Source organism: Phacochoerus africanus, chromosome 1, assembly GCF_016906955.1.
Source record: "Phacochoerus africanus isolate WHEZ1 chromosome 1, ROS_Pafr_v1, whole genome shotgun sequence".
Taxonomy (NCBI): Eukaryota; Metazoa; Chordata; class Mammalia; order Artiodactyla; family Suidae; genus Phacochoerus; species Phacochoerus africanus.
Window position 1 is genome coordinate 108,467,216 of NC_062544.1, and position 27,684 is coordinate 108,494,899.

General features: G+C 48.8%; 1 protein-coding gene and 1 long non-coding RNA gene across 4 annotated transcripts in view; one reads left to right on the plus strand and one right to left on the minus strand.

Moving 5' to 3' along the window:
- The first annotated feature begins 14,309 nt into the window (after positions 1–14,309).
- LOC125122906 (uncharacterized) lies at positions 14,310–22,968 on the plus strand. The gene is made up of 3 exons (XR_007133930.1): positions 14,310–14,576; positions 15,540–16,675; positions 21,978–22,968. It is a non-coding gene; the product is annotated as an uncharacterized LOC125122906 (long non-coding RNA).
- The window catches only part of ZDHHC3 (zinc finger DHHC-type palmitoyltransferase 3), a 71,378-nt gene continuing 64,296 nt past the window's right edge, over positions 20,603–27,684 (minus strand). For all 3 annotated transcript variants that reach the window (XM_047771743.1, XM_047771732.1, XM_047771762.1), the window contains one exon: positions 20,603–21,130. In XM_047771743.1, the coding sequence (XP_047627699.1) occupies positions 20,885–21,130 (246 nt within the window). In that variant the 3' untranslated portion in view covers positions 20,603–20,884. The remainder of the gene's footprint in view (positions 21,131–27,684) is intronic.

Genomic DNA, 27,684 nt, shown 5'->3' on the forward strand with positions numbered 1-27,684 from the left:
CTATAGAGTCACAAAGAATATACACAGTGAAGAGTTCCTGTCATGTTAACGAACTGCACTAATATCCATGAGGATGCAGATTTGATCCCTGGCCTCGCTCAGTGGGTTAAGGATCTGGTGTTGCCGTGAGCTGTGGTGTAGGTCACAGATGCAGCTCAGATCTGGTGTTGCTTTGGCTGTGGTGTAGACTGGCAGCTACAGCTCCAATTCAACCCCTAGCCTGGGAACCTCCATATGCCGCAGGTGCAGCCCTAAAAGAAAAAAAAAAAAGACAAAAAAAATATACACAGTTGAATCTCAGAATAAAAAATCTGAGAATACGTAAGTCTATAGAGTAATTTTGCCCCAAATTTGATATTGTCTTGTACCACTGACCAACTGCTCAGCAGTTTTTAGGTTTTGCTCTCCCCTAGCGGAACTTTAAGCTCTTTAAACTATACTTCAGTGAGAGACCTGATCATCTATTCAAAACTATCAGAGTTCCCATCATGGCTCATGATGATAAGGGTTTGGTCCCTGGCCTTGCCCAGTGGGTTAGGGATCCAGTGTTGCCATGAGCCGTGGTATAGGTCACGTTGCTGTGGCTGTGGTGTAGGCTGGCAGGTCTGATTCGACCCCTAGCCTGGGAACCTCCATATGCCACAGGTGCAGCCCTAAAAATAAATTTAAAAAATGATCAAGAAATCCATGTTTGGAGTTCCTGTCAGGGCTCAGTGGTAATGAACCCGACTAGTATCCCTGGGGATGCAGGTTTGATCCCTGGCCTCACTCAGTGGGTTAAGGATCCAGTGTTGCTATAAGCTGTGGTGTAGGTCACAGACGCAGCTCAGATCTGGTGTTGCCGTAGCTGTGGTGCAGGCTAGCGGCTGTAGCTCTGATTTGACCCCTAGCCTGGGAACCTCCATATGCCTGGATGTGGCTCTAAAATGACAAAAAAAAAAAAAAAAGAAAAGAAAAAGAAATCCACATTTGCCATCATGTATTCTTTTTCTTTTTGTCTTTTTAGGCCACACCCATGGCATATGGAGGTTCATGGGCTGGGGGTCAAATTGGAGCTGTAGCCAGTGACCTATGCCACAGCCACAGCAACACCAGATTCAAGCTGCGTCAGCGACCTACACCACAGCTCATGGCAACACTGGATCCTTAACCCACTGAGCAAGGCCAAGGATCGAACCTGAATCCTCATGGATACTAGTCACATTCGTTTCCACTGGGCCACAATGGGAACTCCTGCCATCTATTCTGAATGCAGCAGTGCAGCAGGTTATCAACTCTGACCTGAGTGCAGAGCCCCAGCCCTGCCACTTGGGGGCTGACCCCATGGCTGGACCTCTCCAAGCCTCAGCTTCCCCTTCTGCCAAGAGTATTCACACGGAAGTTCGTCTTTCCACATACCAGCTGGGCTCCAGTTGGGGTGGGAAAATTATTTCAGTTCCTTCGGGGGCATTCCTGGGTTTAGGACTTGGAATGCTGTATCCCAGGAAACCCCTTGGTCGGCCAACAGCATGGCTTGGCATATGCACATTCACTTGCCCAGAGCAGCTGTTCTCAAATGGTTTGCTGTCAAGTCCCCTTTACACTCTTAGAAGTTACTGAAGACCCCACATCACTTGTGTATATGATGTTTCTCTCTGTAAATAATTAACATTTTAGAAATTGAAGCTGCGGTTCGAACTATGTTTATTTAACTGATTCTAAAAGAATGACGATATGTTCAACACATGTTAACATAAATCACATACGTTTGTGAAAAATAACTTTTTTTTGGAAGCCTAAATATGTCAGGAACAGAGTGGCTTGTTTTACATTGTTGTCTCTTTAACATCTGGCTGAAGAGAAATGAGCTGGGTTTTCCTACCTGTTCATGCATTTGGTCTGTTCAGGTGGTTTTAGTTGGAAATAAATCTCATTTCCTCCAGATGCACAGATGGAGAGGGTAGGCATATCTCCATAGCTTCTTCAGATATTGGTGGATAGTCTTTGATTTCATATCTGTGAGTAACAAGTGGTGCTTTCGTAAGGTTGATCACCATGTATAATCTGAAGCCATGTCAGTCAACTTTTCTTCTTTGGTCCATGTGTGAGAGAATGAGGGAGAGAAATACAAATAATATCTGGGGTTTATTGTGCAAGTGTTTTTGATCACAGACCTCAGAACAACTGGGGCTTCCCAGCCACCCCAGGAATGTGCTCTCCAGGTCCCATTGAAATATGTGCGCCTCGGGGTTGCTCCTGCCACCTGGTGGTGGGCAGCTGCGTTCATCTTTAGGTGAGTCTGCAGTGCCCCCTGTGTGGGGTGGCTGTGAGTGTTGCTCTTTTTTCTTTCCTTCTTCTCTTGTTCTTTTCTGCATAGATAAGTTCCTTTAGTACTTGTTGTTAGGCTGGTTTAGTGTTGCTGAATTCTCTCAGCTTTTGCTTATCTGTGAAGGTTTTGATTTCTCCTTCAAATCTGAATGAGAGCCTTGCTGGATAAAGTAATCTTGGTTGGAGGTTTTTTCCTTTCATCACGTTAAGTATATCATGCCACTCCCTCTGGCCTGCAGAGTTTCTGCTGAAAAATCTGCCAATAACCTTATTGGGGTTCCCTTGTATGTTATTTGTTTCTTTTCCCTAACTGCTTTCAAGATTTTCTCTTTGTCTTTAATTTTGGTCAGTTTGATTAATATGTGTCTCGGGGTATTCCTCCTTGGGTTTATTTTATATGGTACTCGTTGTGCTTCCTGGATTTGAGTGAGTGATTCCTTCCCCATGTTAGGGAAGTTTTCAGCTATTATTTCTTGGAATATTTTTTCTGTCTCCTTCTCTCTCTCTTCTCCTTCTGGCACCCCTATAATATGGATGTTGGTGCATTTAAGGTTGTCCCAGAGTTCTCTAAGACGCTCTTCATTTCTTTTCAATCTTTTTTCTCTTTTCTGTTCCACATCCGTAATTTCCACTAATCTGTCCTCCACCTCACTTATTCGTTCTTCTGCCTCCTATATTCTGCTGTTAGCTGCTTCTAGTGAATTTTTTTTCCAGTTATTGTATTTTGCATCTCTTCTTGTTTAAGTTTTATATTGTGTATCTCTTTGCTCAGTGTTTCCTGTAAGTTATTCATCTTTGCCTCCAGTTTATTTCTAATGTCTTGCATCATCTTCAGCATCAATAATCTAAAGTCCTTTTCCTGGAGGCTGAGAATCTCCTCATTGCTTTGCTGATTTTCTGGTGTTTTTCCTTTCTCCCTCATCTGAGTTTATAGTTCTCTGTCTTTTCATTTTTATAGGTTTTTGGTGTGGTGACCTTTTTACAGATAATAGAGGTGTAGCCTCTCTTACTTCTGATGTCTGCCCCCCTGTGGCTGAAGTCAGTATGGGGGGCTTGCTGTAGGCTTCCTGATGGGAGGGACTGATGTCTGCCCACTGGTAGGTGAAGCTGATTCTACTCCCTCTGGTGGGTGGGGCTTAGTCTCTGGATGGGATTAGAGGCAGCTGTGTGCCTGAGGGGTCTTTAGGCAGCCTGTTTACTGAGGGGTGGGGCTGTGATCCCGCCACCTGGGTGGTTGTTTGCCCTGGGGCTTCTTTGGCTGAGTGATGGGTAGGGCCAGATTTTCCCAAAAAGGCCACCTCCAGAGAAAGGCATGCTGCTGAATATTCCTTAGAGCTTTGCTTCCAATGTCCTTCCCCCACAACAAGCCACATTCACCCCTGTTTTCCCAGCATGTCCTCCAAGAACTGAAGTCAGGTTTGACCCAGATTCCTATGAAGACTTTGCTTTGCCCTGGGACCCAGTGCACGTGAAAGTCTGTGTGTGCCTTTTAAGAATGGGGTCTCCGTTTTCCCCAGTCCTGTGGAGCTCCTGTGCACAAGCCCCACTGGCCTTCAATGCAAGATGCTTTGGGGACTCTTTCTCCCAGTGCCAGATCCCAGCACGTGAGGGTTTGATGTGGGGCTCAGAACTCTCATTCCTGTAGGTGAATCTCTGTGAACCAGTTAGTTTCCAGTCTGTGGAGCTTCCCACCCAGGAGGTATGGGGTTGTTTATATCACAAAATCACCCCTCCTACCTCTTGATGTGTCTTTTTCTTCTGGAGTAGGATATCTTTTTTAAGGTTTCCAGTCCATTTGGGTGAAGAATACTCAGTCTTTATTTGTGAATTTTGTTGTTTTTAGGAGAGAAGTTGAGCTCCAGTCATTCTATTCTGCCATCTTAATCCCGTCCCTGCATTTCTTCTAATTTATTCTGGAATTCTGGTGTTCTGGAACATCTGATTCTGTGCATGGTTTCTTTACTGATTGTTCATTTAAATCCTGGGAGTCTTCCATGTGGTTTTCTTACTTCTCCTGCCACTCCCACAGAGAAGCAGCTTCCTTCAGTTAAAAATGGCCTACCTCTTGCCTCCTGGATTGCCTCCGGATCCCGAAGTTTAGATGTCTGCCCCAGCAGCGGATCCCTGTGTCGGTATTTAGATATTTATTCTCATTCCTTCCAGTGTCGAAGTTTCCCCTTAGCGCTGTGGCTCTGGTGAAAAGAGGACATCCCCTTTGGCTACCCCGCCCCCCCACAACAAATAGCGTACACCAGTGGGGGAGAGACGGGGCGGGGGGGGGGGGGGGGAGAAGCTGGCTACGAGGGGGAGGAGGAAAGGAGAGGAGCCAAAACTCCTGATAGATGACAGGAGAAAAAAAAAAGAAGAAAAAGAAAAGAAAAAGAGAGCCCATGCCCAGCCACCGCAGTTGCCAGGGCCCATCTCTTCCCCAAGCTCTTTCCCGCTCTGAAAGAGCAACAACTTCATGAGGCCAGGCTAGAAGTTTTGCGTGGAAGCTGGGAGCTGGGGTGGCTGTGAGTGTGTGCCTGGCACAGGGAGGGGGGTTCTCCCTAAATGGTCAGGGCTCCTACTCCCTCCTGGCCTGCCTGGTGTTTGCAAGTTAGTGACTGGTGAGATTCCTGTGGGGCCCTCTCGCTGGTCCACTGGGGCTCAGGCAGAGGGCACTGTGCCTGGAGAAGTATGTGCCCGGTGCCTCCCCTTTACCACCAGACCCCCAGTTCTTCAGCCCAGGGGGCAGGTGGCAGGACAGTGAGGAAGGAGAGGGGAGGGGACTGGGCTACCAGTAGGCAGAGCTTGCCCTGGGCTTGCTCTAGTTCTCAGGGGTATGGGTGGACTTGTACCTTCCTTCTAAAGTCTGTGCTCCCCAGCAAGACTCTGAGCCTCTCTGGGTTTCCATTGGTCATCCTTGGGTTATCATGAGGACTCAGTAACATGTAATGAGTATGTGTTATGCCTGATACAGTGTGGGCCTGTTCGTCTGTTCGTATCTATTCCCAGGTGACTTTTATGAGTGTCAGGGTTTGGGAAGCAGTGGGCTAAGCCATTGCTTATTTCCAGGAAGGCAGCCCAGAGGGATGGGCAGGAGGCCCAAGGTTGCAAAGCAAGGTGGTGATTGAGTCAGCAACACTGACTCCCAGGGCAGTGCTTGCTCCTGATGTCCGGCCACCTCTTCAGCCTGTGAACCGTGCTTGCTTGAGTGCCCAGACCTCCCATGTGTTTCAGAGTCACTTCCAAGATTAGGTTACAGAAGATTCTTAACACATGTGGGAACCCTGGGACTCCAGCTGGCTTTGGGGTCCTCTGCTGCAGGCCTAAAATTTCCCCTCCCAGTTCCCTGGTTAATGTTGCTCCCTCACCCCTACAAGCACGTGGTCATCTGTGGGCCTGCCCTATCTGCTGGGAATCTATGGCCACCAGGTCAGGGCTGTCTGATGAGGGCTCCTACCCTGGGCAGGGAAGCTGGATGGGCAGCGAGTGTGTTAGGGCCTTAACACAGATGCTTAGCATCTCACAGTGTCTGCAGGCAGGAATCCCTGTATCAGGTTCCAGCTCAGGCTCCCTCAAAATCTGCAGGTCTCTCCTATCTTGACAGGGAGGCTCCCATGTGTCTGCAAGCATCCTCAGGGCAGGGCATCAGTTCCTCCCCTGTGGCTCTTCCACAAGGCCGCTCACACCAGGCAGCCAACTCTCCTCAGGGCCAGCGAGTGGGACAGGGAGGCTGTGAGATGGAAGCTGTGGCCTCTTCTTTACCTAGTCTCAGAAGGGACATCCCCTCACTGTGTTGTGTCCTGTTGTTGGGAAGCGAGTCATGGGTCCAGCCCACACTCTGGGGGAGGGGCTTCCACAAGGGGGAGGAGGGCTTTGCTGGGGGCCCTCTTAGAGGCTGACAACCACACCTGGGAAGAGGACTGTGCTTTGTTCCACAGGAAATAGACCATCATCCATTATGACTTTTTTTTTTTTAGTGCTGCACCCACTCCCCACCCCTCTACCCCCGCTGCCACCTGCATATGGAGGTTCCCAGGCTAGGGGTCAAATCAGAGCTATAGCCACCAGCCTATACCACAGCCACAGCAATGTGGGATCTGAGCCTCCCCTGAGACCTACCCCAGAGGCTCAATGCCGGATACTTAACCCATTAAAAGAGGCCAGGGATCAAACCCAAGTCCTCAGAGATGCTAGTTGTGTTCCTTTCTGTTGTGCCACAACAGGAACTCCCCATTAGGATTCTTTTTTTTTTCTTTTTGTCTTTTCTAGGGCCGCACCTGTGGCAGGTGGAGGTTCCCACGCTAGGGGTCTAATTGGAGCTGTAGCTGCCAGCCTACGCCAGAGCCACAGCAACACAGGATCCAAGCCGCATCTGCGACCTACACCACAGCTCATGGCAACACTGGATCCTTAACCCACTGAGGGAGGCCAGGGATCGAACCCGCAACCTCATGATTCCTAGTCAGATTCGTTAACCACTGAGCCACGATGGGAACTCCCCCCATTAGAATTCTTGAAAGTGCGAATAGCCTTGGAGCCCAGCATCTCTCCCTGCACCCCCACCCCACCCCAGGCCCCCACCCATGGCTCTGTGGATGCTTGGGTCCAGAAGGCACTGACAGGCTGGAACCACTAGGTGGGACAGGAGGAAAACCTAAACGAGTCACCCGCAGAACAGCCCTAGAGGTAGGTGTTCTAATGATACACATTTTACAGAGAAGGAAACTGAGGCAGGTGAGCATGCGCCCCAAGTCTTTGGCCCTTTGTCTTGGTCCAGCTGCACCCTTCATGTCTTCTCATAATGCTCTTGGGGGCCACCCTGGGGGCTGTGTGGCCAGGCTGGGTGAGGCTGGCAACACCTTGTTCCCCTGGAGATGGGCACCTACCATCCCCCCAAGGCATGGGTTAGATGAACTCCCAGGACAAGTGTGGCACACTTATTGGGGACCGGCTAGGGAGCTACCTGAGTGGACAGGCAGGGTCAGCATCCCTATCCTGCAGTAGCATTGCCTCGTGCAACAGCCCGTGTCCTTTGGCCACTGCTGGGTTTTCTTTGGGATCACAACCACAGGTAGGTGGGAGACCAGAGGCCAAGGTGTGAGGTACCAAGGGGAGGCCCCCAGCCCCCACAGTGGCTGACCACCCCTGCCTGCTGTCATTTCAGAGTTGGGAGCATTGAGCACCCCAGTGTTCAGTATGACCAGCCACAACTCAGCCCATGACGTTGAAAAGAGCCTCACAGTGGACATCACCTGAATGAGACGGGCAAGCCAGTCTCCATGATGAGACTCTGGTAGGTCTCTGCCCTTCAGAGTGTATTCCTTGTGGTTTTGTCTTTTTTTTTTTCTTTTTTTGGGGCCTTACCTGCAGCATATAGAGGTTCCCACATTAGGGGTTGAATCAGAGCTGCACCTGCAGGCCTACACCATAGTGATAGCAACACCAGGTCAGAACTGCGCCTGTGGGCTATACCACAGTTCACACCAACACCAGATTCCTGACTCACTGAGCGAGGCCAGGGGTAGAACCCACATCCTCATGGATACTAGTTGGATTAGTTTCTGCTGTACCACAGCAGGAACTCCTTGTTGTCTTTTTTTAAGTAGGACTTTTAAGTCCGGGGAGAGGCAAGCAGGCCATGCCGGTAAAAAAGAGTCCTCAGTGAGATTTTCTTTTTGATCCCAGGCTAGTGATCAAACCTGCACTGCAGCAGTGACCTGAGCTCCATCAGTGACAATGCTGGATCCTTAACCCATTGTGCCACCAGGGAACTCCTCCTCGAGGTTTCTGTATTATCTCACCTGCTATGATGAAACAGCAGTTCCTCAGTCTGGCCTTCCAGACCCTGCAGATTCGGCCTCCAGCTCCTTTACCGATTTGATCCCCTGACGGTGCTGCTCTCTCCTCCCTGAAATGGCTTCCTTGCTGAGGCTTCTACTGTGCTTTCCTGTCTCTGCCTTCTCTTCTGCAGGCTCTACTGTCTAGGTCCCCCCCAACTCCCGTTTGTTGTTTATGTTTCTCTTTGCTGTTGAGTAACGTTCCTCACAGAGATTTATATTCCTTGTTGTACGTGGCCACTGAACGCTCTGCTTGGTGTGCTTAGTGGTCAGCTAATGACTGGACAGGAATTTCCATAAATGTCTTGGACAAGTAAGGCTCAGCCTTTGCCACCGGGCTCTGTGTAAAGTTGGGGTACACACTCAGCACTCTGGCAGCCAGTTTTCTGCTCTGCCTTAGCCTTCCCTTCCATCTGCGCAGGGCCTCAGGGTCAGTCAGAGGTGAGAGCTTACAGCTTTCTAGGTCTTTCCAGAAAGACAGCGCTACATATGCACATGGCTTTCCAGATTCCCAGGAAACCCCTATGGATATAATTCAGCTTCTCCTTTTAAGTTCTTTGGTCAGTATTGGTACTGTTGTCTCAGGCAACGTCCATGTTACACAGCTGCTTTTTATTATTATTATTACTATTTTTTTAAACAAATGCCATTGGGTAAAGGCTGGTTATAAGGAGTGAGCTCTGAGTCAGGTTTTATTTGACCTGAATAAGCCCCACAGGTGTGGTTTCCATGGACTGCCAGAATGACATTTCTCTGGTGGTGGGTTTTTGAAAAGATACAGCCCCATTCTGCTCCCTTCAGTGGCAGTCAGGCTGCTGGTTTTCATTGTGATTGTGGTGCTGGTGGATTGCTAGGTTGCTGTGGGGCAGGGGAAAAAGGGGTGGGAACTGGCAAGTAAAAATACCATTAAACACTCTGTTCGCACAGAGAATAAATGCTCCTTGATAGTTGCAAGCCCTGGGGTAATTTAAAGTGTCATGAAAAAGTTGATTTTGATCATTTTTGCCAGTGATCTCGTGGATGTTATGGAGGAATGAATTTTCAGTGTTTTTTGTTGTTGTTGTTGTTTTTTTTTTTTTTTTTTTTTTTTTGTCTTTTTAGGGCCACACCCATGACATATGGAGGTTCCTAGGTAAGGGGTCAAATCACAGCTGTAGCCACCGGCCTACACCTCAGCCACAGCAATGTCAGATCTGAGCCGAGTCTGCAACCTACACCACAGCTCACGGCAATGCTGGATCTTTAGCCCACTGAGCGGGGCTAGGGATCAAACCTGTGTCCTCAGGGATGCTAGTCAGGTTAATTTCTGTTGAGCCATGACCAGAACTCCTTCCAGTGGGCTTTATTCTGCCATTCCCACTCATGTCAGAATGTGTTATTTTTCAGGAATGGTGATTTGAATACCCCTCTGTATGAATTCACAGCCCTTGGGCTCCGGGGATGTCCCAGGAGTCCTGGAAGTGGGGCAGGCTCTTTCTACCTCTGGGGTGAGTTGGACATTTGGCCCTTGGGGAGCACTAAGGAACTTGCTTTTTGTGTCGCTAGGCTCCCCTGGGGAGAGGGAGGTCACGAGCCACGGCTTCATTCTCCTCAGTTAGGAGAGAGGGTACAAACTACCCCGATGGAGGGCCACCTTCAGATGTGGTCCAGGCAAATCCTGTGCTGCTGGGAAACCCTATGAAGTTTACCGTCACTCCCCAGGAAAGACACCTGTCCCAGAGACTGTCACATCTCCGGCTCCACTGAAGTGCAGATGCAAACAGGCAAAAACAAAAACCAACCAACCAACCAAACAAACAAAAACACCATCAGTTTGGGCGTCCTGCATAAAGATCATGAAGATGGAAAGTGAAGGTGTGGGCAGTAGGGGTGAGAAGAGGCCTTGGGCCCCAAGGGGGATCAGAGTCCCCGCTACCTGAGGTGCCCCTCTTCTCTGTGGACTATTTCCATATACCAACAAACCTTTGTGAATAAACACAAATATTTATTAAATACCTACCCTTTGGTAGTTATAAGGAATCCAGGCACAGAGAAAACATGGGCCCAAAGAGACTACTGGTCCAGGACCTGAGGTCTACCACAGTCAGAAATTAGGTGTGCTGGAAGTATTATTAGAAGTCTTTTATGATGGCAAAGATTCTCCCTCAAATGCCCACTCTAATCATTGGGTCATGGGAACCCAGGCAGTTGAGGATGAGCAGGAAGGCCTACCAATAGCTGGTGATGTCTCCATGGACTCAGGAGGGAGAACTCAGCCAATTATTATTCCATCTTGAGTCTAACTTCTTTGTTTTGTAGACAGAAGAGTCTTGCCCAAAAGTAACCCAGTTCCATCCACCCAGATTTAACCTAATTTTGTGCTTGATTACGGCAATTTGCATTGGGGGGCTACATTAAGTCACCACACTCCTTCTCTCTAGCTCTTTGGCAGCATCCAAAGAGACCTTGTCTTTGGCTTCCAACACCTCGCATGGGCACCTGACTATGTTTGATAAACCAATTAGCAAAAGTTTCATAATTGCAGAAATTGTCGAGTCAAAGGAAACACCTGCCTCTCAGGAGTTGGTGAGTTTTCAGTACCCTGGGCTCGCTGAAGAGGTGAGCTACCCGCAGACAGAAAGGCCTCCTGCCTGGAGCTTGGCCTGGGCAGGGGTGGGGAGGGGCCCTAAGACCCTTGGGGGCCCGCGCTGGTTGGCTTATTCTTCAGGTCAATTGTATTCCTAAGAAAAATGGCACCTTGCTTTCCCAAATTAGTATTTCTGGAGAAGTGATAAATCGAGCAATTTTCTTTTTTTTGGTCAACTGAATTTTTAACATAGAAAATTAAATAATGGACCTATATCCTGGCCTCTTTGCAGCCCCACTCAGGATCCCTCTTCACCAAACCAAGGACCTTCCTGCAGCACCCAGCCCCAGCTGCAGCCTGTGCTTTTGAGATGCCCCCTCTAGCAGCACAGATGGGCTCCAGGAGGCTTCCCCAGAAAAGCCCTTGAGACAAAGGACTTCGTGAAGGAGGATTCCCATAGATGCTCTTCCCGTGTTCCGGGGTGCAGGTCAGGCTAGAGGCCAGCTGGGGGTGATGTCTTGAGTTCCTTAGCAAAGAATCTGACAAAGCTTAGCATGTCAGGTTATATGTATATATGATTACTGGCAGGACCAGAAACTAAGAGGGAGGCATGGAACAGATTCTCCCCTCCAGCTTTCAGACACACACACACACACGCAGAATTGGCCACTCATTGGCACTAGCAACTTCAAGAATGCCCTGCACATCCCTTTGACGGACACCAACTTCTCTGTGGAAAGCCTGGCCATCTCCCTGCTGCAGACAGTGGTGAGTCTGCTTAAGTTGTTCTTACAAACAGGGCAGAACAAAGTCTCCAGGACATAGATCTTTGTTCATATGTGCAAGTATTTCTGAGATGTGAATTCCTAGTAGGAGGTTATAGGGTTCAAATATAGGTACATGTGGCAGGTGCCAAATTGCTTTGGGAAAAGATTGCATTGATTTATGCTCCAACAGATCTTTTTTGATTTTTGCCAAGACAGTGGTTGAATAATCTCATCATTTGAATCTCTGATTATTTGTGAGGCTGAATATTTTTCTTATGTTAATTGACTGTCTCCTGTGAATTGCCTGTTCATATCCTTTGCCTATTTTTCTGAGTCATTATTTTTTCTATTAGTGTGTAGTCTTTATATACAGTTATTGTTGCAAATTGTTTATTACAGTTTTCCTTTTTTTTCTTTTCTGTTTTTTTTTTTTAGGGCTGCACCTGCGGCATATGGAGGTTCCCAGGCTAGGGGTCTATTCGGACCTGTTGTTGCTGGCCTACACCACAGCCACAGCAACTCGGGATCTGAGCTGCGTCTGTGACCTACATCACAGCTCACAGCAAAGCCAGATCCACTGATCGAGGCCAGGGATCGAACCCAGGGATTGAACCCGCAACCTCATGGTTCCTAGTCTGATTAGTTTCCACTGCACCAGAATGGGAACTCCCAGTTTTTCTTTTTAATGTCTAAATGCTTTTGACCATTAGAACTTTTCAACTTTTTTTTTAACAGTTGCATATATAGCACATTGAAGTTCCTGGGCTAGGGGTCAAATTGGAGCTGCAGCTGAGGCCTGTGCCACAGCCACAGCAACACTGGATCCAAGCCACATCTGTGACCTATGCTGAAGCCTGCAGCAATGCCAGATCCTTAACCCACTGAGCAGGGTCAGAGATTGACCCTGCATGCTTATGGACACTATGTTGGGTTCTTAACCTTCTGAGCCACAATGGGAACTCCTGAACCCTCCAATTTTAATGTAGCCATATGTGTTCATTCTTTCCTTTAAGGATCCTGGGTTTCACGTCACCCCAAGAATATAGAATTCCTATACTTAAAATTTTTGTGGCTTTATTTATACTATCAGACATCTAGGATTTAATTTTAGGGGGTGTTAAGTGATGCAGAATTCAACCTTCTTTTTTTTGTCTTTTCAGGGCCGCACCTGCAGCATATGTAAGTTCCCAGGCTAGGGGTCGAATCTGAGCTGTAGCTGCTGGCCTACACCACAGCTACAGCAACGCCAGATCTGAGCCATATCTGTGACCTACACCGAAGCTCATGGCAACACCGGATCCTTAACCCACTGAGCGAGGCCAGGGATTGAACCCTCATCCTCAAGGATACTAATTGCGTTCATTACCACTGAGCCACAATGGGAACCCCCAGAGTTCCAACTTTATCCAATAATCATTTCCTAGTGTGAACTGGAGACTGGCATTTGCCACCTGCCTCTACATGAGTTGGATTATGAGCCACTGCAGCTGCTGCCCCTTAACACCCCCTGAAAGGCGCTCAGGGTGGAGCTCAGGGCTGAGGCACTCTGTGCTCTAGGAAAACTGGCAGAACAGGTCTCCAGATAATTAGATATTTCCAGGAGAAGATTTTCTGAGCTCAATTCTGGCACCTCCTCGTATCTAGAAAAGCACTAAAATCCTTCATGGTGCCCTCTGCTCCTTGTGACTAGTAGTGAGCTTCACAAGACTAACGGCAACATTCTGTAAAACGTGTGCTTGGTTGCATGTTCCTCCCCTTCCCCCAAATCACATATAAACTGACATTCCCCCCACCTTTTTGGAGCTCCCTGAAATGCTGCTTTCCAGGCTACAGTCCTCATTGTGCCCCAAATAAAACTTAACTGTCAACTTTTAGGTTGTGCATATTTTTAAAATTGACAGTAGTGTTTTGAAATAGTACTTTTATTATATCCCCATATATGTCTGGGTCTCTGGACTCTAATTTGCTTATTTATCTTTTCCTAATGTAACATCCTGCCATCTAAATTACTGTGGCTCTAGAGTACATTCGATATATAGTAGGCAAATGCCCTCTTCCCCCATGTTTTACTTATCCATCAAAATTTTAAAAACTGTTGGGAATGGGAGTTCCCATCGTGGCTCAGTGGCAACAAACCTGACTAGTATCCATGGGGACATGGGTTCCATCCCTGGCCTCGATCAGTGGGTTAAGGATCTGGTGTTGCCGTGAGCTGCAGTGTAGGTTGCAGACGAGGCTCAGATCCAGTGATGCTACAACTCTGACTCAACCCCTAGCCTGGGAACCTCCATATGTCATGGGTGTGGCCATTAAAAGAAAAAAAAAAAAAACTGTTGGGATTGAGACTGTCACTGCTTGAATTTACCAACTTATTTGGGGAATAATCATGCAAAATGACTGCTGGGTCTTCCCATCTAGATATATGGGATATTGTTCCATTTATTCAGCTCTTCTTTGTTATACATTCTTAGTTGGATAGATGTTTGTACAGGTTTTGTTGTTTTTGTGAATGGAATATTTTGCATTCTATTTTGTAATTTCTTCTGGACTATTACAGTTATATGCAAACTATTGATTTTGTTATGCTGATAGTCCAGCAAAGGACTTGAGGAAACTCTAATGATTTTTCTGCAGGAAAATTTCTGATGGTCTGTTTCTTACAGGGTGACTGACAATTCCAAGGAAAAACCAGTAGACTATTTTCCCAAGACCTTAAGGTGTAGACACATTAACAGGGCAGGAGGGAAATACTGTTAAAATGTGTATTCTGATTCAGCGGGGTGGGGGTAAGAGGGGGGAGGCTCAGAGTCTGTTTCTAACAGGCCCCCAGACTACATTTTAACAGTGAGAGGCTGGATGCTTGCTTTCCTGTGATTCATCATAAAACAAATTTTCCTCTTGCATTTCTTAGAAGAGACAACTGTTGCTCGGGCCCATGGAACAAGAACATCTATAAACCCAGGCAGAGTTCCCAGGAGGGTTTGTGAAATGCTAGAGCAGGAAGAGGCCTTGGGACCCAGCAGGTTTGGCCACCTTGCTTTACATCTGAGAAAATTGAGGCCCAGAGAGGTCAGAGTCATCCAAAGCACCAAGGCTGGGGTCCCGGATTTGGTAAGTGCCATCCCAGGGCCAGTTTATTCTAATTGGCCAGGGGACCGACCTTCTATAAGCCTTAGCGCCTCTGTGCCTCAGTTTCCCCACTTGTAAAATGGGGATGATCATGTTACCTGTTTAGTGCCCAGGACAGCAGTGAGAGTCAAATGGACTGAACAATAGGAGGAAAACAGAGAATAGCCTGACTCCCTAAGGGGACCCAGGTGTGTCTGGATCCAGAGGTCATGTTGTCGTCCCCCACAGTGATGGTGGGTGAGGAGGAAGTCTATAGATCAGGGAGCACAGGTGCAAATTAGCTGGATCAGTTGGTATAAACAATGGGGACAGTGGGGTGTTGCAGATGAACAGGACTGGGGACATGCAGCGAACAGGAGTGGGCAATGCTGCTCACCTTGGCTAATGGGGACTGTGTAGGAACTTAGGTCCCAAACTTGTGGATCTTCTGAGCTTTTAGAATAACTTTGTGTGTGTGGTCTTCTACTGATTCAAGTTGTAAGACAACAAGTCAGAGGTTGAACTTATCTTTGGCTTGTCAGGGTGTTTGTTTGTTTGTTTGTTTTTGTCTTTTGTCTTTTGAGGCCTCTATCGGCAGCATATGGAGGTTCCCAGGCTTGGGGTCTAATCGGAGCTACAGCTGCTGGCCTACACCACAGCCACAGCAATGCAGGATCTGAGCCACATTTGTGACTTACACCACAGCTCATGGCAATGCCGGATCCTTAACCCACTGAGTAAGGCCAGGGATCGAACTTGCAACCTCATGGTTCCTAGTCAGATTTGTTTGCAAGGTGCCATAAAGGGAATTCCAGCTTGTCAGTTTATAAACAGTGTTGCCAACAGCTGAGATGTTACTGGCAGTCCCCTACCCTGGTGGGTTGTTCCAGCACTGACCAGCTACCTCTCCAGCCTGGGGCCTAACTGTCAATATTTGTTGAAAGCTCCCTGTGTGCCTTCTCACAGCACCCAGCATGGACACCCACTGTACAGTGCCCAGAAATGGCCAGGACCCTTCAAAGAAGCTGAGCTAAGGCTGGGCCTCCCCTCTCCTACAGCAACTCGGCTGACTGTGTGTCTGTGTGTCTTTGAATTTTCCAGGACAGTGAAGCCAGGTGAGACCCTCAGATTCCAAATAAAATGCATCCCAACAAAAGTTGGACCCAAGAAATTTATCAAGTTTAGTTCTAATCAGGTGAACAGGTACTCACTGAGAAGACAGTTCTCATGGCCAACTAACCACTGCCTGATGCTGTGGAAAAGGCAGGAGTTCTGACTGGCACGGAGTCTTGGCTGAGCTCTCCAGCACTTCCTGTTTTGGGATTAGCTTTCAGATAGATTTTATTACTCTTTAGATTTCAGATGATTAGATTTGATTGTTCATAGGAGGGGGGATTTAAGAGCCAGCTGAGTGATAGAGTTCAAAGGCCAACACTAACCTTAGGCAGCAGGACCCATCAAGTCAGGTGATGTGCAATCACAGGATGGCCTCATTGACAGCCTGGGCCACAGAACCCCCTGCCCCACCCCGGCCTTGAGTCATAGCCTTAAAGGGCAGGGCTACCACTATCTGCAATCAGAACCAAAGTAGTCCACAGCCACAGAGTCCCTCCCTGGAGCCACAGGCTATCAGAAGCCCAGAGCTGCCACCCATTTGGCCCTGAGAAGGTACCACCTCTTTCAGACAGCCCTGGAAGCACTTGCCAAATGGAGCCTTCCCCCAGCACAGGGCTGGCCTGCTGGGAGTACATTCCCTCCTCTCTGAAATCCCAGGACTCCCCGTCCCAGCCCTCCTGCCTCCCTGAGGGGGGCCCCTTTCCCTCAGACCTTGGCACACACACAGCCTGTGCCTAGGCCTGCCCACTAAACCAGGAGTAGGACTCAGAGCCAGGCACTGTCTCTTTGCCTTTGACTTTCAAAAAAGATTCAGGCAACTTCAAACTGTGGCACCTTAAACCTAACTCCACCATCCCTATGCTTCCCCTGTGCTGGTGAGTCTTCGAGGCACCTGCAGTGTAGCAGGAATTTCCAGTCTTCCATGCGCAAGCCCCAGCCCCTTGGTGGCGGCAGGTGACCAGTGGTCCCTCCTATTTGATGAGATGGTAAGTTAAATCATCAACCTTCAAGGGGGCCTATGCCGAGGAGTAGGGTAGGGGTAGGGGGAAGATGGTGAATAGACCCACATCTGCTGGTGAGGGGCCTGCACACCTGCTCCCTCCATCTGGCCTCTGAGCCTCCTCACCTTGGTCCCAGCCAGACGTTCACTCTTACCCTTCCTCCAGGCAGCAGTGGGAGTGATCAGAAAGCATCTCTCCCCCTCACACCCAGTGGGCCCATCCCAGGCCCCTGCTGGGCACACCTGGCCCTTGTGCAGTGAGGACAGCTAGCCTGTGCCCCTGGGATACCAGCTTCCCTTGGCAGGAAGCCCTTCCCTTGGGGACCACCTCGGATGTTACCCTAGACAGGTCTGTGAATTTGCTGAGCCTGTTGCTTCCATTCCTCCCTCTCATGGCTGAGGAGGGAAAATCCCTCTTTCTGTACCTTCCACCCACTCTCCCAGCCCCAGGATAAAGCGGCCTTTGCAACCCTGCGGGCCCCTGCCTCAGGGTGCAGGCCGGCCTGAAGGGGAAAGGGTGTTGAACACGGTGCCCCCTGCTGACCTCTGGGGTAACAAAGACATCCAAGAGGTGCTTCCCCCTGAAGCCCTGTGCCTTGTCCGCCACCTCATCTCAATGGGCTGGTGTCCCTAGGGCTGGCCTGGAAGCAGAGACCTCTGGCCTGCAGACAAACCCCCAGTCACAGGTTGGTGGCTCTAGGAAAGATGGCCCAGCCTGGGGGAACTGCTTTCACCTTCTCAGAAGCCGGGGCAGGCCTGGGGAGGGCCACCCCAGCCGGCACCAGCCCTTTATCTCATGCAGGGGGCCCTGGGCCAGCTATCATCCTAGAAAGAAGCACCTCTTTGTGCCAACGGCAAACCCTTCTCAGTTAACTGAGGCTATTGGTGCTTGTGCTGCCCTCCAGGACTTGCTCAAATGATCAATATGCTTTTAACTGAACTCTGATGGCTTCAAGATGATTATGTGGTGGTCCCTTGGGTCACTATTTTTTCCTTCTGTGAACGAGCTTCTTAGTGTCTTATGCTGGGATCATATGGGCACTTGGGGAGCCAGTCTGATCCTCCGAATTTCCAAGGTCAAGGGGCTCTCTTGCCCAGGGGTTGGGCTGCTTTATTCCAACCCTGTTCAGGATGCCTGCCTCTCCCTGAGTTCCCTGGTGGCTCAGCAGTTTAAGGATCAGGTGTTATCACTGCTATGGCATAAGTTCAGCCTCTGGTCCAGGATCTTCTGCATGCCGCAGGCTCATGTGTAATTTGCATAATATTTAGAGATGGGGGCGTGGGCTCTAAGGTTAAAGACCTTCAATGCTGGGCATTCTTGTTCCAAATGTCCACAGAAGGTGCTCAATCAATGCTCACCGCAGGAAAGGTGAGTCCTCTTCCTCCAGGAGATGATCTGGAGACAAGGGTGTAGCCGGTAACTCCATGCTGTGTGACACGTGCTAGAAATGAGAAAGAGGCTGAGAGGTGTCCTGGAGGTGAACTGAGAAGCAGGATGCTGCCTGGGGTCTGGACTGGGAGCCCCAGATGAAGACAGGAGACTTTGGTGACCAAGGTGGAGCAGAGCGTGATTTATTCGAAGAGGTAGAGGCTTGCGCCCAGCCTCCCTCCTACTAGTCCTTGTCTCATTCTGGTATCAGTTGCGATGCTGTCTGTTTGGGGCTAAGCAGAATATTATGCTGTCAACAACTGCTGCAGAGAGAAGGCCACTTGGTCACTGGTGTGGGGACACAGAGTGTAGCACTGGGCAGGTTATTCCCACACAGCCTGGCCAGGGCTGGGTCCAGCCCTCCCAGGACATGATCAGGCATGGCGGAGGTCTAGGGCAGATGGAGATGGGCTCAGCGAGCAGCGGGGAGGTGCTGGGTCCGACTCTGTTCAGGTCACATACCTCCCCACACACCAATGTGAAAACAGAACTGCCTTTGGGGCTGGTGGGTACCTCTGCTCTCAGGCCAAGCTGGCTGGAGGAAGACCAGTTTCAAACCCATCATGCAAGGACATTTCTCAAGGGCCCTGTGGCTTAGCACACACCTTAGACGTCAGGCTTGGGCTCAGCAGGGATTGAAGCTGACCACGAACAGAGACCCGTGAACCCTCTTCCCTTATTCTAACGGTGGCCGCCTCTGGGGCTTCAGGGATTGGCACTGCTTTCCTCCCTGGTGTGGTCTCTCTGGTGGACAGTCCACCATACCTGCACCCCAGGCTGCCTTCTGGGAGAGGACAACAACGAGCAGGCCTCCATGGCCATGCCTGCCCAGGTGGTGAGTTATCAGGCTTTGGAGCCACCCAGGGCCCCTTACACTGTCATTAATAATAAAGCTGGTATGGACCCAGAAATAGGGGCCGGGCCTACAGCCCCATGCCTTTCCAGTTACTGTGTCGATGCTGGAGTCCTGCTGTCACCCCTCTTGTACATCAACAGAGAGCTGGGATCAGGACGGAGGTGGCTCCTCAGCAATGAACCCTGGAGAGCTGGGAGATCACTGGGTATAGAGAGCAGGCTCCAAAAGAATCGCCACCCATTACAGAATGCCCACGGATCCTGAGAACCAGGCCACTGCCTGGCTCTCCCCTCTTTTCCACAGTCACCACAGTGACCTAAGAGTCCTGGCTAACCCCTCCAAATGCTGAACTTCCTCCCTGGGTTCCCCCCCACCACCCCAGGGCTGTACCCGGGGCACATGGAGGTTCCCAGGCTAGGAGTCAAATCAGGGTTACAGCCACCAGCCTACACCATAGCCACAGTAACCAACGCCAGACCCAAGCCAGAACTCACAGCAATGCTGGATCCTTAACCCACTGAGCGAGGCCAGGGATCGAACCCGCAACCTCATGGTTCCTAGTTGGTTTCATTTCTGCTGTGCCACAATGGGAACTCCCTTCCTCCCTGTTTAACTGGGGAAACAGGCCCCGCTGGACTAGGACTCATGATCTTGTGCATGGAGCTGGGAGAGGGGCCCTGAAGCAGAGACCCCTGCCTCTGCGCCTCTTCCCTCCACCATTGTCAGTGTTGGTTGATTCTGGGGCAATGGGCCAGAGAAGGCTGCTCATGCCAGGGAACGGGAGTGGGGAGGCCATTCTCACCCCAAAAGGGGCACAAACCTCTGTGGGACTTTGTGTGGAAGATGCTGCTTTAGCAATTACTTGAATGGGATCTCCAAGCCCAAGAAGCCCTACTCACGCCTTCAGTAATGACCATAGACACCTTAGGCTTCAAACGGGGTGACCAGGGTCCCAGCTCAGCCAGGTAGTGTTGGGTTTGTGTTTTCCACACCTGAGCTTCCTGCTACTCAATCTGCAGGCCCCAGCCACCACTAGAGACATCATGGGCACCATCTTGGGAAAACTGGCCTAAAACACTCAGGGCAGGTTTATGGTCACTCGTGCCCATGTAGGTGGTTAGACTCTCCAGGATGGACAGTTACATTCAGCTCTCAGGGTGGAGGTCAGGGTCCCAGAAGCTCTAAATAGGTCCCCCACTGGGAATAGACAGATTTGAAGCCACAAGGCAGGACAGCTCCAAACTAGTATGTAGGGAACAGGAGCTAGGTGGGTGCTTCTGCTTAACTCAGGCTTGTTTCCAAACCAGGCCTGTCCCACACGCATGCATGTGTACAGCCTTGTGGTGGGGCCTGCTCTCAAACCAAGCCTGACCCTGAGGGTAGCTGAGGTCACCACACCTTTTGCCAGGTTTAGGCAGGCAGCAGGGGAAGCCCCTGCCGGGGAGTGACTGGGATCCCTGCAGCCTTTCCAGGCCTGTCCCTGCTGCTGGTGTCCCACCCCAGGCTCCTGCGCCCAGTCCTGCCCTGTCCTTCCATCACAACCTCAGCCTTAGTTCTCAAAACCCAGAATCCAGGGCCCCAACCTTCTCTTGAGAAGACAGACATCCCAACAAAGGACAGAGGCAAGCTGTGTTCTGCCCCCAGGCCGCTCTGTTCAGAGCTTTCTTTGCTGGGTGAGGCTCTGGGAGCTACAAAGGGCGCCTAGCCTCCGAGGATGGTTCCCAACAAGCCCTTGTGGCCAGATGAGCTCAGAGCAAGTCTCTCGTCCTCCTGTCACTCCGAGTCCACCCCTACCCTGACCTGGCCCAGCGAGGGGAGAGTAAGGAGAGGTTAGAGGATGGCAGGGCCGACGGGGTGAGAGAGCAGGGTGCAGGGGAGCGGGTGTGCCCAGAAGCCCCGAGGTCACAACGTTACTCATCTATCACCTCAGTGGAGTCCTCATCCTTCCTCTCCTCTGTTGTTTCTGTGTTCTCGGTGTCTGACAGGGAGTCCGCCTGTCGCACCCAGTCCCTGTCACTGAGAGGCTTTGGATGACATGGTCCGGAGAAGGGGTTGCACCAGTTCAGGGAAAAGTCCCCACCAAAGGTCTCTTTGACTGACTCCCAGCTGCCTGTGCGCTCCCGTGGCTGTTGCTTCCGCTGGAGGCGCTCAATACCCTGGAGGAACAACGGGATAGAGAGGGTCAGTGGGGGGGCGGCTGTGCACCCTCAGGCACACCCCAGGTTCTGGTAGCGCATCAAGGGCCAGGAGCCTCTCAGAGGGTGGGGAGGGGCATGGAGCAGCACAGCAAGCGGGGCTGACGTTTCCCGCCCACAGCCCCCTTTTTCTTCCATGAGCAAGGGTGTCCGGTCTCACTAAGGCCAGCTGCTGTGTGGGGACCAGACTCCCAGGTGGCCAAGGCCCAAGGAGTAACAGCTCAGGCCTCTGCGGGAGTGACCTGGGTCGCCTGTTCTGAGACCATCTGGAGAGATGACCCCTTTCCAGGTGTGCTGGGCCACTCCCCCCACAGCAGGCACAGCAGTCAGCAGGAAGGAGGGTGGAGGGGAGAGTGCAGGACACGCACGACACGACACGTAAGGTGAGGAAGCAGATGTGTGCACAGCAGGTGACAACATGCAGCTGGCAGCCAGAGGGCGTCAGAGGCCACTGTGGGGAGGCAGGGCTGTGGGGGGCCTGCACATGCAGTAGACATAGCCTGCGGCCTCTCCCGAGCTGCCCACTCACCTGCCTCTGGGTGTCGGCTGCGCCCGGCCACAGCAGAGGATATTGGGTAGGGGGAGAAGCCAAAGAAGTTAAAGGCCAAACACCCTCCACAGAGGCTCTGCCCCCAATGGGGCTTGGCTTCCCCATCTCTTCTGGAAGCCGAGGGGCTCTGCTGTGGGCTTGCCAGGCACAGGTACTGCTCACTGACAAGGCTTGCCATCTCTGAGTACCTAGTTCTAGGTTATCTCTTCTTTCCCACACAAGATCCTTCTTAACCAGCTAATCCCTTCTGTTGTGCAGAAAGAGAAACTGAGGACACACCTGGGCCAGTTCTTCTCCAGCACTCTCCCCCCATGCAATCTCAGAGATTTAAGTTTCTTGGATTTTAAAAAACTAGTGGGTTAAAAAACCTGATCGCAAAGTTTCTCCTCAGAGGATACATCCTAATTACAGAGGGCAAAACAGTAACTTTACAGTAAGAGCACTGCAGCTATCACCTTGGCAGAATCGCAGTTAGCATCACCAAGAATAAGACATATCAACACCAAGTGCCTTCAGATATGGTGCCCGAGAACAACAGAACATCATGTCACTGGTTTTCCTGCCCTAGTGCATCATCTCAATCTAATTATGAAAAAACATTAGACAAATGAAGATTGCAGGATATTCTACAGGATACCTGGCGTATGAATTTTAGAAGGGTCAAAATCTGATTAAATTATTTTGGAACCAGATAGAAGAAGTGGTTGTACAACATTATGAATGTACTAATTGCCATTGAACCACACTTTAAAATGGTTCATTTTATGTTATGTGAATTTCACCTCAATTGGAAAAAGGAATGGAGTTCCCTGGTGGCCCAGTGGGTTAAGGACTCAGTGTTGTCACTACTGTGGCTTGGGTTTGACCCCTGGCCCAGGAACTTCTGTATGCCACACGCGCAGCCACAACAACAACAAAAGGATCAAGTTCATGAAGGAAAAAGACTGAGGAACTGCCATGGATGAGAAGAGACTGAAGAGGCAAATGACATCATATGGCATCTGGAACAGAGAAGGATACCAGTGGGACAACTGAAGAAATTTGAATCAAGAACATAGATTAGTTAATGGTGTTTTATAGATAAATTTCCAATTTTTATATTTGAATTATGGTTTTAAAAGATGTTTTACAGACTAATTAGAAGGCACAGGGGAGCTCTTTGAACTATTTTTACTACTTTTTTGCTAAGTCAGAAATTACTTCTCAATAAAACGTTAAAAAAAAAAATCCGAGATACAATGATTTAGGCAATACAATTTTTTTTTTTTTCTTTTTAGGGCCACACTCACAGCATATGCAGGTTCCCAGGCTATGGGTCATATTGGAGCTGTAGCTGCTGGCCTACACCACAGCCACAGCAATACTGGATCTGAGCCATATCTGTGACCTATACCACAGCTCATGGCAATGCCAGATCTTTAACCCACTGAGCAAGGCCAGGGATCAAACCTGCATCCTCATGGATACTGGTCAGATTCGTTACCACTGAGTCATCATAGGAACTCTGAGAGGCATTTTAATCATGACTGCAGGGTAGCTGGGACTTGGCCATGTGGTACAACAGGCTGCAGAGGGGACACCCAGAGACAACAGACTGGCTCAGTCTGCACTCAAAGCCATGATTCTGGGTCCTCACAACCAGCCTGAGAGGAGGTGGGTGTTTGTACTGATACTCGGCAGAGGGGAAGACAGGAGCTCTGAGAGGCCATAACAGCAGCTGAATCTTGTCCTGCTGTTGGGACCTCAGAATCAAAAGGAGAACTGGTGTCTTCTTTCTGCCCAATGCAATTCCAATCCTACTGCAAATACTCACTCAAAGGCAGAGAAAAGCTGTAGAGGCAAAAGAGCTTGCAAGACAGCACAGATGGAAAGATACATCATGTTCTTGGACTAGAAGAATTAATATTGTTAAAATGACCACATTACCCAATGCAACCTATAGATTCAATGCAATGCTTATCAAAATATCAAGTGCATTTTTCACAGAGCTAGACTGAATAATTTTAAAATTTGTATGGAAGCACAAAAGACCTCGAAGAGCCAAAAAAATCTTGAGAAAGAACGGAGCTGGAGGAATCATACTCTGACTTCAGACTATACTACGAAGTCATTAAAACAGAATGGTAATGACACAAACATATGGAAAAATCAATGGAACAGGATAGAAAGCTCAGAGGAGTTCCTGTCGTGGTGCAGAGGAAACAAATCCGACTAGGAACCATGAGGTTGTGGGTTCGATCCCTGGCCTTGCTCAGTGGGTTAAGGATCTGGTGTTGCCGTGAGCTGTGGTGCAGGTCACAGATGCAGCTCGGATCCAGCATTGCTGTGGCTGTGGCATAGGCCGGCGACTATAGCTCTGATTAGACCCCTAGCCTGGGAACCTCCATATGCCATAGGTGTTGCCCTAAAAAGACCAAACAAACAAACAAAAAAAATCCCAACAAATTAAGGATAGAAAGCCCAGAAATAAATCTACTCATTTCGGTCAATTATTCTAGGACAAAGGAGACAAGAATATACAATGGAGAAAAGACACCCTTTTCAATAATTAGTGCTGGAAGACTAGACAATCACATGTAAAAAAAGAAATGAGGAGTTCCCGTCGTGGCGCAGTGGTTAACGAATCTGACTAGGAACCGTGAGGTTGCGGGTTCCGTCCCTGCCCTTGCTCAGTGGGTTAACGATCCGGCGTTGCCGTGAGCTGTGGTGTAGGTTGCAGACGCGGCTCGGATCCAGCGTTGCTGTGGCTCTGGTGTAGGCTGGTGGCTGCAGCTCGGATTCAACCCCTAGCCTGGGAACCTCCATATGCCGTGGGAGCGGCCCAAGAAATAGCAAAAAAAAAAAAAAAAAAAGAAATGAGAACATTCTCTAACACTGTATACAAAAATAAACTCAAAAGAGATTAAAGATGTAAACGTAAGACTGGATACTACAAATTCCAAGTGGAAAATATAGGCAGAACATTCTTTGACATAAACCATAGCAATAGCAATATTTTTTGGATATATCTTCTGGAGTAAAGGAAACAAAAGCAAAAATCAACAAGGAGGACCTAAACTTTTTTTTTTTGGCTGCACCTGCAGCATACAGAAATTCCCAGGCCAGAATCAAACCTGCACTACAGCAGTAACCAGAGCCATATAGCAGTGACAATGCCGGATCCTTTACCCACTGAGTCACCAGGGAACTCTGGGGCCTGAGAAAAGCTTTTGCACACCAAAGGAAAACGTGGAAAAAAATGAAAAGATATGGGAGAAAATATTTGCAAATGATAAGACCAATAAGATGTTAACATTCAAAATATATAAATAGTTCATACAAATCAACATCAAAAAAACAACCCACTTAAAAATGGGCAGAAGATCTGATTATACACTTTGCCAAAGAGGACAGGCAGATGGCCAACAAGTATGTGAAAAGATGTTCACTATCACTAATCATCAGGAAGTGCAAATCAAAACCACAAAGAGATATCACCTTACGCCTGTAAGAATGGCTGTTATCAAACAGCATACAAATAACAAACGTTGGTGAGAGTGTGGAGAAAAGGGAAACTTTGAGTAGTTGGTGGGAGTATAAATTGATGCAGCCACGGTGGCAAACAGTACGGAGGTTTCTCAAAAAAATAAAATTACAGCTACCATAAAACCTAGCAATTCCACCCCTGGGTATATATCTCAAAGAAACAAAAATACTTCTTTAAAAAGATATACGCACCACAATGTTCATAGCATCAGTATTTACAAGAGCCAAGACATGGAAGCAACCAAGTGTCTATCAACAGAGAATGGATAAAGATGTGGTATACATATAAAATGGAATATTACTCAGCCATAAAAAAATAAAAATTGCCTTTTGTAAAACATGGATGGACTTGGAGTATATTATATGCTAAGTGAAAGTCAGAGAAAGACAAATTCTGTATATCTCTTGTGTGTGAAATCTAAATATTACAACAAACTAGTGAATTTAACAAAAAAGAAGCAGACACAGATGTAGAGAACAAATTAGTGGTTACCAGTAGTGGGAGGGAAGTGGGGAGAGGCAATATAGGAGGTTATTAGAAGGAACAAACTATTCTGTAAAAAATAAGCTACAAGGATGTACTGTACAACAGGGGAACATAGCCAATATTTTATAATAAATATAAATGGAGTATAACTTTTTTGTTTGTTTGTTTTTTTAGGGCTGCACCCGTGGCATATGGAGGTTCCTAGGCTAAGGGTCAAATCAGAGCTATAGCTGCTGACTTACACCACAGCCACAGCAACACTGGATCCTTAACCCATTGAGCGAGGCCAGGGATCGAACCTGCGAACTCTTGGATACTAGTCAGATTTGTTTCCACTGAGCCACGATGGGAACTCCAAAATGGCGTATAACTTTTAAAAACTGCGAATCACTATATTATACACCTGAAACTTAACATTGCACATCAACTATACAGCAATAAAATTTTTTTTAATAAAGCCCACAGGATGATGCCTTTCCCTTGTCGTGGTGTATTCTCAGATGAACACTCTTGGGTTCTACTCGACCTCCTCATTAAGCTGGTAAAAAGGTTCTAGACAGAGCCTGGCCTGCCCACCAGAAGATGTTCCTCAGCAGTTAAGTACGCAAACATCCAGGAGGGTCAAATCTGGGTCTGAAGAGAAGAAAATATTCCAAACAATTCTGGTGCTGAAGGCTGAGGGTCTGGACACTCAGGTTCAGGAAGTGCCAGTGGAGTTTCTTTCTCTTGGTAGGACTCAATTTTGAGTTCTGTGTGGATTTAAAGGTATCTTGAAGGCAGCGTTCTTACGCTGGAGGTAGGCGGAGGCAGCAGTGATACCCATTTTCAGGTTCCAGCAACACAAGAATGGTTGATTCCTGGGAAGGGGACAAGGGCCTAAACCAGCACCTCTTGCAGAGAGTGGAGTGTGGGACTTGGGCCATCTGGGCCCAGTCTGCCTGGGTGACACATGAGATGTGATCTGTAAACAAACTCACCAATGCCCCAGAATGAATGTGCCAGGGCTGTGGCTCCCCAGGAGGCAGGGACTTGGCACATACTCTGTCAGGACTCAGGTGAGACCCACACAGTGCAAGCAGGTGGTCCCCCTGCTCCCTGCATTGTCAGTCATAGGAAGTCAGAGGTGCTGCAGCCCATTCAAATGTGCCTTCCTGAGATGGCCAGATAACCCTCACCTCATCAGCGGTTTCACATTTTTTTAGTGCAACCCACAATAGGAAATACATCTTCAGCCCAACATACACATACCCACACCCCACCCAAAATTTCAGGAAACAGTACTTATTTTACAAGGTATAATGCATTATTTTTTATTTCTTTAAAAAAAAATGCTGCTGCGAGCCAATAACTTGATCTCACACGTCATGAACAGTTGTGTACATGGTTTGAAAAACATAGCTTCAACAGAGCTAACATTCACTAAAGCCATACAGTTGTGCCAGACACCTTCCTAACCTTGACATCATCCCTCTTTGAATTCTCACAGCAACTTTGTGATTCAGATTATCTCCCTGATTTTACTGATGAGAAAACTGAGCCTTAAGTAAGTTACCGCCCAAGGTCACAAGGGAAGGAAGTGGCTGAGCAGGGATTTGAACCAAAGACTGAGGCCAGGGCCCAAGTGCCCCATCACCCCCATTACCTCAGCTGCAGAAATTCATGGCATCCTTTACGTTCCCATTGGAGCATGCCTCTTCCCCCTGAAGGCTTTTGTAAACACTACTCTGCAACACTTTCTTGTTCCTTGGATCAGCGTCATCAGCTCCTATGCATGCAGATGAGGATCCCTGGGGCTCACTCTGCTTTGCCAGGGTGATCACACTGCTCACGTCATCAATGACTTTTTTTTCTTGAGGGAGAGGGTGGGGAAGTGAAGTCTTCAGTTTGGGAGAGTAGATTGTTTTTGTTTCACTGTGAATCCTTTATCCTCTATCAGGTGATTCTCAGGCAGAT